Genomic DNA, 14,109 nt, shown 5'->3' with positions numbered 1-14,109 from the left:
AGCAGGAATAAAAAAGCAAAAAGTACCTTCAAGCAAAAACCAAAATCGGCACTTATGGTGAGGAAAAATTCTGTATTAGAATGTGGGACTTTAAAAGAAAACCTGGCACAGATAACACAAAGGCAATGTAACTGAATAGTACAGAGATATTATGCACAACACACAGCAGGAGCATACTCCCTATGGAGTGGGAAAAAATGACGTGTTCAAGTTGCACAACTAGAAATCCTGTTCCTGTGAGGATGCAAGAAGTGGCAGGTACAATGCCTGGCATACTGGCACAGGTATGCACAATTGGCTAAGTACAGTTGTCCTTAACCATTCTGGATTTTATATAATTTCTGCATCTATTGCCAACAGTCTGTGCAGCTTTTCCAGAAGAAGCATCAGTGTCTCTATGACAGCAGAGAAGACAAAGGGCCAGGAGAAAAAAAAAATGGAAATGCTACTTTTGAGGAAGGAGCTTAAAAAGGGCTCAAGAAAAGCTGATGGAAAAGCCAAGGACCCCCACAGCCAAAGATGGTAAGAATTACTGATAGTCCCTGACACAAGGCAAAGGATGAACACCCCCTCCAACAGTCAGCACAGGGCTGTGGGCTAAAGACAGCAAAAAGCATAAGCTTGTTTTCTGTCATTCTAGTTTTATTTACCGTGAAAGGAGAGGATGCAATTCAGATGGAGTATCAAACTGCCAGGAGACAGTCTCTCATAGACAATCTGAGGTGCAGCTGAAGTGAGGCAACCTTTCCAAATTCACTCCCTTTCATTAGTATTTTACATCCCATCTCAGGGAATTTCGTTTCCCATCTTGCTACATTTTTTGAGAAAAAAATCAAAGCACAATCTCCACTGCATTTCCCTTTTTGCTGGAGTTCATTATAGTTGCAAGGAATTAACATAAGAAGTTGGAGATGCTCTCAACAGTTACGTTGCTTTTGCAGCACCAAATGTACACCACACAATGTATTGAGCTGTACACTATACAATGTTTCAATCCTTTCTCAGCATTTGATTTCAAACCTACTCTTCCATTTCTAGGTATCTTTTAAGATGGCAAAATGTTAATCCTATTATGACTGAGAAATAAAGGATTCATGCTTTGGGCTCCAACACAGATGCTTCCTTGGAGGAGTCATCTATACTCTTGATTTTCATTACTACAGTCTCTATCAGATTTTGACATGTAAACTGTAGGTTCTATGGTGGTGACATGAAAATCCCATCCTGATTCCCTGGCCCAGCTTGAAAATCAACTAGCAGATAAACTTCTGGTCTGCAGAACACAGCAATTTAAACTGCAATCATTAATACTGTTCAATCTTAAAACTTGCATAGTGATCCTGCTCAAAGTCAAATAGCAGCTACGTGTCAACAATGGATGGAGAGATTCCTGCATGAAGCTTAAAACTCTAGGATCATATAAAAGAGGAGCATTAGCGTTGGTACTGGTCACAGGATTATAGCTCAGGAAGTACTATAGGCATTTTAAAAACAAAGTAAAGCTCTTTCCTGGAAGTGTATTTGAGTTTAGGAAGTAGAAATAGTGGTTTGGCACGTATGTGTGGGCAGATTGTGTAATTATTTTAACAGCACATCTGCAAACATACTTCAGGTCTATCAAGATAACTGATAAAAAAACAGAGTGCTAAGCAGCTTGAGAACAAATGACAGTTAAAATAAAAAAGAAGGGGTCAAAAGTGTATTTCTAGGTAACTTACAAGACGAGAGAGAGAGAGAAAATGCAAGTCTTTCTGCACTGGGATTTACACTCTCCAAGCTGGGAATCTGACACCGACTATACTGATGTTACACTTAAATACCAGTGATGAGAAGGGAGGGGCTTAGAGAGACCATTACAAACATTCAGGACTGGCAGCTGAGAGAGACTGTAAAACTGTTGCTGAGCGTAATGGTGTAGGGCAGACTTCAGCCTAAGCAGCAAGACAGATTTTGTTCATGTATTTTTCCGTCTCAAACTGAAACAAATTGCTCTTCTCTTAAAAAACAAAAAGCAAGCAACTTATTACAGAACAATAATTTTCCTGGCCATTTCCATGAAATGGTTACCATTAATCATGACCTCATTTATAGAGTGTTTTTAAAGCCAGAAAGAAGCTACAGTGTTTTATAAGCTTCACTCCCTCAGCTCTGCAGACACAAACAGGAATCACTTTCACTACAGCTGAAAAACAGCCAATGCAAGGGAAACATGATAGCTCTTGAACTACATAGCTCTCCCTTTGACAAAGCCTGGACATAGCTCCCCCAAATTTATCATGTGCCACAGAGGTGGGGGCTGCTTTAGGGGAAGAAACTGTCTGACATTTTAGACGGGTTTAAAATGCTACTTTCCTCTCAGGTACAACTAGGAAAAAAGAATACGGCAAAGGTATGGTATCTGGACTCCAACCCCTCTCTGTGAGACAAACAAGGCCAGGAAAAGGACATATTTTGTTCTTGTAGATACAAAGCAAATGAAGATGACAGGACCAGGTTTTGTTACTGTACTGTCCACTATTATCTCCTTTACATCTCCTTTTCTAGTCTTTCAAAATCCCACGTCCTTAAACAACCTTTATATTAAAAGAAAATGTCTGCAAGCTTTTCACAGAGCCTTTACACAAAGCTTTGTTATCTGAATCTGAGCGCACACTCATTCTAAAAGAATGGATGCTATTGAAGTAGGCAAAAAACAGCTCCTAGCAGCCCAAAACTCTTGCTCCCCTGTTGTAAAAGACCAGTAGGGAAAATGTATGAACTAAGACTGATTTTCAAGTCCTTACACATTTCAAGTCCTGCCTCCATTTCTAACACCCTCTTAATAAAAAAGGTGACAAACACTCATGGTCCATCATACTTTCACAATTTCCTGGTGAAATCTGTAGGAGATGCCAAATCAACTCTAGAAATAGAGGTTGCCAGTTCATTGGTGATATACTGCCAGCAAGGGACCTCAGATGCATAAAAACAGGTCCTATAATAACAGCACTTTGGGGAAGCTGAAGTACTTTCACCTTTGGCAACAGAAAGTTATATTTTTAAAAAACAGAGGGAATCAGAAACCCGACTATAATGTTAAAGTTGGTAAAATGTTGAGGTTCAACAACGTGGCAGTGTCTATTTAAGTACACAGTTGTGTAGGACCAGAAATAGACCAGAGATCCCAGGGTCTGAAACAGCACTAGAACCATGTATGGCAGGCAATTCGCATTTTAGATATTTAAACCATCACTGGTGTATTCAGCTCCTGATAGCAAAAATGGTTTATTTTGCTATTTGTGTTAGCTCAATTATTTGTTTTGATTCTGTATCTGCTCCTGTCACACCACCTGCAGCCCTCTGTCATGTCCATCTAATTGCACTTTCAGTTTGTGAAGCTCTTCGATCTCCCGGTTATGGCGCTCGGTTTTGTGCCGGACAAGAGACCGGTAGAAGTGGATGGTGAAGACCACAAAAATCAGACCCACTGGCACCATGATGATGGTAGAAACCAGTGCTGCTTGCCAGCCAGCATGGCCAGTGGGCTGCTGAATGATGGTAGTCTCATTTTTCATAATGGAGTCCACAGGCAGAAATTTTATCCAACAGAGAAGCACAACCTCAGCAAGGAAAAGGAGGATTCCTAAGACTGTAGAGAAACCCCAAGCCAGCTCTATGTAGAGATGCATGCGCTCATGTGGGGATTCACTGATAGAGTTCAGGTTGTGGATGTTACTTACTGCTTCCACATTAGGTAGTATACAGGTGCTGATGAGAAGGGCAAAGAGATGAACTGCAACCAGCACTGTTGTGCAGGCACTGAAAGCAATCAGCAGCATTTGGGGATACTTATACTGCATCTCTAACTGCACTTCCACCATGGCGACCTGGGGAAAAAAATTCAAAAAACCAACCATGAATAGCTGGTACATTTTCCACATTTCACTTTTCAAGGCTAGGAAAGTATCCTTCTTTAGGGAAGGTGCTTTAACTTGAACATATGCTTAAATGCTTTCCTGAACTGGGGCCTAAATGGGAAATTCTTGTTTTCTATAAAGATGTACATATAGCCTATATCTTTCCCTTCCACAAAAACATTAAATTTATGTCCAAAAACATCAGAAATTATTTCAACTTTGCAGGGTTGGTTTTCATTTTATAATAGCAAAATCTCATCATGCCTCTGACTTGTATGAATTGTGTCAAATTAAAACCACAAAAAGAGGAATTCTTTAGACAGTGAAACGTAACTTTGATTCAGATAAAAACAACTCTGGAGATCATCATATACGTAACTTCTTCCGTTTTCAATGTTAGCAGTCACAAGGCAGAAGTTAATTTCTGGTACATAAGGAATGAAGTCAGAGAAAGCTGTCACTCCCTTCCCTAGAAAGCTAACAAGCTATTTGATAACTACTTCTTGGTTAAAATGAGTGCCTCCTATTCCCAGGACATTTTAAAGCCTTGTTACTACAAACATGGCTAAAGTTTCTCTCTCATTTTCCAATAACTCTTGTATGTACTCAGTAGAAATGAATTACAGCTAGTTATCTGTTTGGTAATTCCACAACAGCTTTTTATTTCCAAAGTACTCTACTGAAATAGCTTCCTGGAGGCTAAATTTATAAACCCGATATAATTGTTTTGCACATACACTCTTGATTTTCACCATGAAGTTAGGCACAGGTCTAATTAAGCAGAGACCCAGGAATCAGCACTCAAGTTCCAATCCAGTTCTGCTAGTGGCTAACTGTGTCAATTTGGACATCTCACTTAACCTCTCTCCACCTCAGCTTTTCCCTCTACAAAGCAAGGGAAATATTTAGCATACATGTCTCAGGTTTGTTGTGAAATTTCACGTTTGTATAGCACTCAGAAAATCTTCAGCTAAGAGAATCTATATACATCAAACACATTACACTGGTAATTATCTCTGGAAAACAGCAGTTGGGTACTGAATGTCTCTGCCAGTAAATTTAGCAGATTAAGATCCATCTGCAGGTACATTTATTGATTTTATAGTGGTTTTAATGAGGCATGTCAACAGCAGACAGGAAAAACAAGTACATGGGGTCATACTTGACCTGGTATTATATTTCAACAGGGCCCTGCCATCAATATCCGTATGTACAAGGGTGTCAAAACATGGCTGGTTTTTGCACACTAGCAACAGATCAGTCCCAGTCAGGAGCACCCTTAGTACTTTGTGGATGTGTAAGAAAGGTACAAGGAACAGCCTGGTTTAGCGCCAGACAAATAGATTCCACACCCCTCTACTTCTATAAAGTTTGCATCTGAGACAGATCTCGAATAGCTATATCAGTATCTGCACAATACCACCAGATTACTTCCTCTGGTATATATACTGTTAGCGAGTTCCCTTCAAATGCAAGAGGAAACTAAGAACTACACAGGATTAATGAAAACATTAGTTCCAGCATGATCTTTTTTAGTCACAATAAAGTTACACCATGGTGCTCAAACTTTTTGCCCCACAAGCCAGATGGGCTCCACTGGTACGCCTCATCCAGCTGGCTGGGGCTGGGGGGGGAGCTGCAGGGAGCCAGCCCTGATCTGGCTATGCAGGGGGAGAAACTCACGGGGATCCCTACAGGCCAGATGCCATGGCTCTGGATTTGGCCTGAAGGCCCAGGGTTGAGCACCCAAGTTACACTTGTAGAAATGCCTTGTAGAGGTTCTCTCTCTACAATTCCCTCCATATTAATTCAGGAAGAGGAATGTCAGTCCTCAATTACTTGAGCTCTAAAATAAAAAAAAGCAAAAAGAGAGAGACCCCTGTATTACATTTGGCTGTTCTACTGTCAATGCTGCTGCATTAGATTAGAGCAATTATATAGTTCAGTGGTAGCCACCTTTTTTGGTCATAGGGCCATAAATTAAGCCCTGACACTCCCCAGGTACCACTCTGATCCCTGAGCCCTAGAGGTATTCCTGATAGAGTTGGTGCCCTAGCGCACTCGAATGGATGCACCTGGGGCTTATGTGCCACACAGAGCAGGCATGGGTTGATCACCCTGGTATTTCAGGAGGGCACAGTTCCCCAAGGACCTAACATTTTGCATGCTGAATAAGAGCCTTATCTGTATGTTCAATTTATGGCTTTGTACTAAAGCAATGAGCTTGGCTGGTACAAGTTCTACTTGTTACACTGGTACAGGCACCAGCTTGCAGTTAATTGGATGTTTCCCCTCATACCAACATATTCCCTAAGGGTGGCTTCCATGATGTGCTCTGATGAATCTTTAAGATTGATTGATGACTCAGTGAGAGGCATTTCAGGAGTAAACAACAATCCTGAGGGAAGAGAAGAGGGAGAGATGGGAAAGTAAAGCAGGGAATATTGTGTTAGCCAAAACAAGAATTAGACAAGTGTGATTTCATCTTAGCACTTTCTCCTAAGAAGGATGCCATGTGGTTCTCCACCCAGGATCAAAATAAAACAACAAACTAGCAATACACTGGAAACATGGTAAATGTGTTTCAATATATGCAGCTCAGCCTAGTTCCCATCAGTCACTTAAACAACTTTCTTATGCCTAGCTTTTTTTTTTTTTCTCTCATTCTGTAAAACAAAAGAATACTTGACATTTGAGATGACCTGGACAGAGTTTTGGAACCATCAGCTGGAGTAGTTTCTAGAGGCAAATATCAGAGAGAAAGGGAGCTCTGACCTTAGAAGAGGCAGGGGCAGGATTAGATAAATCCTTAAATTTATGGTCTAGGCCACAAAGGAGGCTGCAATTTCCTTTTTTCAAACAGTATCACAGAAGGGCTGGCAAGAGCTATGGGGACTGCGTCGCCACAGGGTTCCTAAACTGCGGGCGTCATTGGGCTCTCATCATAGTTAATACAGGCTTGTGTCCAAATGTAACACTTGGACTTTCCATGGCACCCCACTCCTGTAAACCTAGCCAGAGATACCGAGCATTTAATTCTATTAAAATACACTGAGCACTTTTAAGCAAAGCCTTAATTTTAAGCTTGTCAGATGCATCACTGAAATCAATGGAATTACTCATTCATTTTAATTTGAGCAGACACTTGCATGCTTTACTAAATTGGAACAAAGTGCTCAGGTTCCTAAAGGATCAAGTCCTTGTTCTGTTTCTTCACGGTCAGTACAATATGACCCCTTGATTCTCCACAGTACAATATCGGAGAACACTCATCTGTGGAAGTTTGGGTGAAGACTAAAGCTGGGTGAGGAGCAAGATGCTGATGTCTCAACACAAATATCTGTTAGCATTAGGCAGATGGCTTGGCAGTCACTACAAACAGTCAGTCCAGTAGATCTGTTGGAAAAAAATAACCAAACATACAAACCTCAGAGCAACTTGAAAACAAGCTGAGAAGACTGACTGCAAAAGCAGCTCTTCTCTTGGCCAAGAAATGATTCAAGAGATTTCTGTGAAAAATACTAGATCAAGAGCAAAGGAAAAAGAGTTCCTCCATTTGCAACACCCACAAGGCAATGCACACCTTCCTCCATATCCTGACAGTCCGCCTCAAAAAAGACGCAGGGGGATTACAATGAGAAAGAGAGGCACTGCATCTTTTGGACCTATTCCCTCCTTTGCCAAGAAGTGAAACCACCAACGAATGATCAAGGTTTGTGTTATGTGGGTGTCTATCCAATATGAACTGAATCAACAGCAGCCTGTTTACCTAGTTCATTAAATAGCCTTGGCTGGTAATCATTTTCAGCCAATACTGCTCTAACTTAAATTGGAAATAACAACAGAGAGGTAAACAAGTCTATATACCATAGTCTGCTATCATATTTCTTTACATATTTAAATACACACAAGTCTTTAGGGAACTTATTTTACTATGAAGAACTTATGTACTTTCAGCAGCAGCCAGACTGATGTCTCTCTTGGAATAAAGCACCCAACCTGCTCAACAAATATTTGACCAATGAACTACTGCAGCAGAGGTAAGTTAGGTGCTGATACGATAGCATAACTGAAATGTCCAGTTTTATCATTAATAAAAATGATGCATTTTAAGGAAATTCTTATATTCTGAATATCAGGTTTCCAAAGAAAACACCAAGTGCCATATTTACTCAAATCCAAGACAAGGTTTCCCCCCAACACACACACACTTACAACCAACGTTGGAGAAAAGGTCTCGTCTTAGACTTGAGTACTGGCCCAGGACAGAAGGCAGCTGAGCTCTGGCTTTGGCCTCAGGCTTGGAGTAAAAGCCAGAGCTCAGCCACCGCCTGCCCTGGGCAGGGCTGGTGGCATGTGGCAGTGAAAGTACAGGGGAGACTGAGAGGGAAGTGTGGGGAAGACCTGCAGCCTGTCACTACCTCACTACTCCTCCCCGCTGCTGCTTACCGTTAGCTCCAGCGCCAACTGACCCAGAGCTGCTGCTGGTGCCCTGCTGGGGCCACTGCAGCTGCTGATAGCCTCTGACTGCCCCAGAACCAGAGCCACCCAGAGGGGGAGGGGGAAGGGGGAGCAACAGATGGCAGGCACAGGCATGGGGTGTGGGAGACAAATGCACAAGAGGGAGGACAGAAATGGGGAGGAAAGCAGGCAGCAAGTGGCAGGGATCTGCCCTCCCCACCTCTCCCCACTGCTGCTTTAGGGGGGGGAAATTATAACAACCTTCCAATAATTAGATTAAATACATGTAAAATTATAATTAATTTATAATTTTTCATGTATAAAATCTAATTATTGGGGGGGGTCATCTTAAATACTAAGTTGCCTTGGATTCAGGTAAATACAATAACATGCAAGAATGGAGATTCAATTTCCTATGCAGGATATAAGTCTTGGTCAGCTTGGACTATTTGCTCTCAACAGTTTGAAAATCTCTCTCAAAAAGCAAGACTTGCTGGTGTCAACTTTAGACTTTTCAGTCTAACTGTTGTAAAGACTTTAACAGGAGCAAGAATGCTTCACAGACTAATCAAATACCATAAATTGTATTGGGTAATTTTAGCAGACATCTAAAGACCTCAGAAATACGTCATAAATAGAAGTGAGATGGTTTATAGTGTGTATGTTCGGAGAATTTTCCACTGTTCTCTGTTCTTCTCAGCCTCCTGAAGTATTTTGTTCTCAGACTGAAGACTGGCTTCCAATCCTGCAAATGTAACTACACTGGCAGACCGCAAGCTCACGCAAAGTCCTAATGACTTCTCACACAGGCTGGGATAACAACAATAATCTTACCACATAATCCTGTTTCCACAACCATGTAACAGTCTTGGCAACACTACTAAAAAGTAAAAGGTCCATCTTTAAACACTATGAACCAGCATATTAACTATTAATTCTAAGCACAAGAAAACCCGCTGTTCAGCAGAGGCTGAGAAAAAAATACCTGATCAATTAATGGGAACCGTCTCACAATTAGAAGTTTCCATCTGCTACTTCAGAATGCAGAATACATTATAAATTGAAATACATATGATATGGATATATGCATGCATATACACCAGTGGTTCTCAACCTTTTTAGACTTGAGGCAGCCCTGGATAGACTCAAGGCGCCTCTTGGAAAATGCCAATGCTTAGTTTTCACTTAGTTTTTGACTACAGAAAAATAATAGAGCAATCCATCTGTTGCAAAAACTCAGAAAGACAACATATCAGAATAATTTTAACACTGTGGCTTCCTATTTGAAATGTCTTGGTTTATCTTGTGAATTATTTTTATACACCTAACAGTGATAATATTACATGGCATCCTGTGGTACCTCTGAAAGGATCCCAAGGCACCCTAGAGTGCCCTAGCACCCTAGTTGAGAATGACTGATATACACAATTCCTCTCTTGTTAAAAACAGAAAGCAAAAACCCACCTAAGGGGTGGGGGGGGGGGGAGGGAAAAAGCGGAGGGAATTAGTCTGCGGAAAATAAAAAAGCCTTCTTCCGCCAACTCAGAAAGAAAAATACCTGCAAACCAAAGAACAAATTTACTATCAGGAAATTAAAAAAAAAAAGATTCATAAGTGGAAGAGGAAGCCTAAAAACAAACCAAGAATTCTCCATGTCTTGCCCTCCCTGCCATCACTGTTGCAACACTGACTTCTCCCTTACCCACACACATGTACAGGCACATTCAAAGAACAGGCCAGGTCTCTACTTTTCCTAAGTGGTGTTTCTGCCTCCCCTACCACTATACACATTTGCTGAGTATAAGAGACTGGAGTACCAGTTTCAGCTACCAATAAGCAAAATCTAGAGGCAAGATAAAGGAAAGGTGTATCATTCCAGCACTTGATGCAACTGCTAAATTTACACCAAGACTCTTGACATTGTCACCCCAGCACAGTCACTATTTTAGAAGCGTGGCTTGTGGGCATCATGAGATGATTTCCAGGTAGCTCATACACCAACCAACAAAGCTGACCTCAAAACTTATGCAACAGCAGCTAAGCAAAACCCACATTTAGATGCCCTGCTACCTTATTTAAAAAATGATGAGTCCCACATACAGAAAACAAACCTGATTAATAGAGCAAGGTTTTACAAAACCCCTCATTTCAGAATCCAGCAGTTAAAAAAACCTACCATAGCAAACCCAGAGAGCAAAGCAGATGTTCTACTGGATGCTTTGAGCTTGGCTCGGCTCAAGTAGAGTTTTCTCCATGACAGGGCCTGGACCGAGTGATGATTTGAAGTGACCAGTTCCAGATAACTGCGCCGGACCCAGTCCCGATAATCCATGCCTTTTGTGCCTGGCTCAGAGCAGCAAGCAGGGGTGGAAGGATCCACTGGAACATTTAATTCAGAACTCATGATGAAAGAAATGCTAAAGAAATAAAACATTTATATATTCAAATATGGATAAGAAAAAAATAAATATAAATATAAGATAGGAGTTCATTTAGGAGCTACACTAAAAAAATTGTTCTTGCAAAGTAGATGTAAGTTGGAGCATAGCACAAATGAAAATCAAGTCTGCTCCACTCACCTGTAACCACTGTACATGACCATGACAATTTTAAGACAAAAACTCCATAATACTATGTGCTATTTCAATCTGACTTCAGGAAGTGCTGTTAACAGTTAGTTAGTTATAGTTACATTGTTAAATTTCTGGGTTGCTGTCAGGTTTTTTTTTGGCTTGAAACCAGTCCTCAACTCCAGTTCTCCCCGCCACGGGCTTGTTTTAAGAGAGTTTAAAATAAAAAAGCCAGCAAATCTTCATTTGTACTTTTTAATTTGTTCCCAAGTTACACAGTCCACTTTGCAGTATCATGGATATGCCCCAAAAACATCTTGCTTCAGTCCCATTGCAACACCAGCTGTTATGTGCAATGGGTTAATGTTACTTTTTTCCTAAAGAGAGGCACTTACAATTAAATTGCACCAAGTCCAATTCCATTTACGTACCTGCTGCTTCCCTTGTCCTTCCAGAGACTAAGCAGCTCTGAAAACACTGAACAGCATATACTGCATCTCAAACATACGGCTCAGCCTGTACATTGGATTCAGCCTGTGGAGCCTCACCATCCGTTGCCCAGTGTTGTCCCTGGGTATGATAAGACCCACATAGGGAATGGTACACACCCGTGGCTAGACTGGACCCATAGACTCCCTCCCCGCTCACCACCCAGCCCCTTCATTTCTCTCTCCAGCAGCTGCTACACTCACTATACTCATCTGGGACCCAAGCTGCATGTAGTGCAGATCCCAGGGCATCCAGAATGGGTGCCATAGTCTGGCCAACGTGGCAGCTGTGCTACACATGGGGGCTGCCCCAGCCAAACTGTTCCATACAGCACCTACTCCGGAACATGCACTACGTTAAAGAGCCCCCTCCACCCGGTTCAGGACCTGTGCTGCATGTGGTGCTCACAAGCACCGTGTATAGCGCAGGTCCTGGACTGGCAAGCACCATGTGGGGTGCAGCTCAGGAACTGTACCCAGTGCCCATTCCAGCTGCTCCAGGGTCCACACCACACACAATGCAGGTCCCAGACTGGCAGAAGCAGCCATCAGATCAGGTATCCTAAGGGAGGGAGAGAGGGAAGGGGGCCGGATGAGTTTGACGTCCCTGTTGTATAGCAACCAAGCTGACTGGTCTTGGACAGGAGTTTTAGATTTCCCGAACCATTTGCACTGTTCCATACTTATTGGTCACATCTAATCTAACAGTTTTACTCCTTTACTATCACCAGGCATGGTCAGCCAATGGGAAGATATTGCTCTTTTGGGGAAAATAGGTTTTATTTCTCAGGAATGTTATTTTATAATCTTCAACTACTGTATCATCAGATTCACATGACCATGTGAAAGGTAAGGGAAAGCAACAAGGCTGTTTCAAGTGACCACATGCATCAGCCACATTGAAAACACATTTAGGAATCAAACTATATCATGGATTAGTTTTATTGTTTTTCAAAGGGTATTCTCTTGGATTATGATTTTGGTGTCATTCATGGGCATACAGCAGGATTTACAGTATGTGAACACTGCCACACATCTGAAATTAGCATTCTAATTAGGAGCCTTCAGGAAAAGCAGAGACCTTGATTTGGCCATTAGTCTTTATGCCAATAAGACTGCTACTGACCTCAATAAAAGTGACAAACTATTATAAGATTAGAACACACTGAAGTTTTAAGGCTATAAATATTTATAACAATGTAGAAGAACAGGTATATGCAGCAAACCATGCATGCAGTGGTACTAATTAGTGTCGGCACCACACTCAAGGTCGAGTGTCTTGCTGTTAGTTTGGCAAGGAGTCACCTTTTATTCACACCCCTGCGGTCCATTCAGTGACTAAGACTTGGTTTATTGATCAGCGTATCCCCAGGAATTCAAGAACTGAGGAAGCTAAATGTCACCCAACTACCAACAAGGTGCAGAAAGGGCCATCTCCAGCCCTTATTTTAAAACATAAATACACTATTTTGACATATCACAGACCACTGACATTGGACTGCAGTGGCAAACAAGGGAAATCTTACTAGCAACTCTACTCCTTTGACAACGTAACAACATGGGATTCTCCCTCCTGAGACCCCCAAAAATAAAACTGACCCACTGAACACAACAGCTGGTGTTGCCATGGGACTGCAGCAAGATGTTTTTGTGGTATGTCCACAATACTGCAAGCAAACAAATGCTGTTGCTTGCGAACAAAATAAAAAGTACAAGCAAGAAGCTGCCAACCCTCATATTTCAAGCTATTAAAACAGAAGCCGGTGGCATGGGAAGGGGTGGGGAGCATGGGACTGGAGCTGAAGACTAGTTTAAAACTGAAACAAACTGATGGCTGGTGGGGAGGAGACAGTGGTGCAATCTACCCAAATCCCACTCCACCCAAACATTAAAACCAACTGCCTAGGATGGGGCAGCAGCACTTCTATTCAGGAAATGCCAAGAGCCAACTGACTTCCTGGCTCATGTATCATTTCCCTGATTCCTGTTAATCTCTCTCCATGCCACAAGCAGGGATCCTGTTTTTCCCTGATAAAAAATGACAAATTCTCTGATAAAAAATCCAAAATCCGTGATAAAAATTAAAGGCCCCGCTAGTGCCCCTCACTCCCCCCACAACAGCTCCCAGCCCCACACACGCAGGCACAGGCACAGACACACAGACAAACACACGCACACAAGACATACACATACACCCCAGCAGGTAGGTGTGCGGGAGGGGACAGGGGGGAAAGGAAGGGATTAGGAGCATAGATTGAGAATGGGGGAGGAGTGCATCTCTGCGCCTGCTCCTGGGTGAGGTGGAGGGGGGAGTGGTGCCCCTCTGCAGGCCACATACGTGCTGCCCGGCCAGGGAAGGGGGGAAGCTCACACGTGGCAGCCACCACATCACCGCTGCTGGGGGGAAGCTGGCTGAGGGAGCGAGGATGTGTTGGGGGAAGACATGGAGTGCCTGCCAGGCACCAGCCAGCTGGTGGGGCTTTCCCCAACACTTTTCCCTCCCTCAGCCTGGGCAGGTGGGGAGAGGTGTGGGGAACAGAGTGTGCCCTGGGGTGCAGTGGCGAAGCAGCGAGGGGCACTGCCAGCCCCCCATCTGAGCTCACTCTGTGCCTGCTCCCAGGAGCAGGGCCGGGGGGGGCAAGGGCAGCAGTACCCCTCTGCAGGCCACACACTGCTGCCCAGCCAGGGAGGAGG

The 14,109-nt window shown here is 42.7% G+C and overlaps 1 protein-coding gene across 2 annotated transcripts; it reads right to left on the bottom strand.

Moving 5' to 3' along the window:
• Positions 1 to 3,286: 3,286 nt before the first annotated feature.
• Positions 3,287 to 10,770, bottom strand: ORAI2 (ORAI calcium release-activated calcium modulator 2). Of its 2 annotated transcripts, XM_025214979.1 has the most exons (3): positions 10,534 to 10,770; positions 6,196 to 6,294; positions 3,287 to 3,866 (listed from the first exon to the last, which is right to left on the bottom strand). In XM_025214979.1, exons 1-3 carry the CDS (start codon positions 10,759 to 10,761, stop codon positions 3,321 to 3,323), a joined length of 873 nt encoding a protein of 290 aa, XP_025070764.1. In that variant the 5' UTR covers positions 10,762 to 10,770; the 3' UTR covers positions 3,287 to 3,320. The 2 variants fall into 2 exon arrangements, with proteins under 2 accessions (XP_025070764.1, XP_006033286.1); XM_006033224.3 differs by lacking the exon at positions 6,196 to 6,294.
• Between the last annotated feature and the right edge of the window lie 3,339 nt (positions 10,771 to 14,109).

Source organism: Alligator sinensis, unplaced genomic scaffold, assembly GCF_000455745.1.
Source record: "Alligator sinensis unplaced genomic scaffold, ASM45574v1 scaffold1420_1, whole genome shotgun sequence".
NCBI classification, from domain to species: domain Eukaryota; kingdom Metazoa; phylum Chordata; order Crocodylia; family Alligatoridae; genus Alligator; species Alligator sinensis.
This window is presented reverse-complemented; position numbering and strand designations above follow the sequence as displayed.

Bases quoted from the DNA above. Each gene is read 5' to 3' on its own strand.
- ORAI2 (XM_025214979.1), bottom strand. From the start codon at position 10,761: ATGAGTTCTGAATTAAATGTTCCAGTGGATCCTTCCACCCCTGCTTGC. The intron at 6,295-10,533 runs GTAGGTTTTTTT...CTCTTCCCTCAG, and splicing joins TGCTCTCTGGGTTTGCTATG to GATTGTTGTTTACTCCTGAA. The intron at 3,867-6,195 runs GTATGAGGGGAA...TTTTTTCCCCAG, and splicing joins CACCCTTAGGGAATATGTTG to GTCGCCATGGTGGAAGTGCA.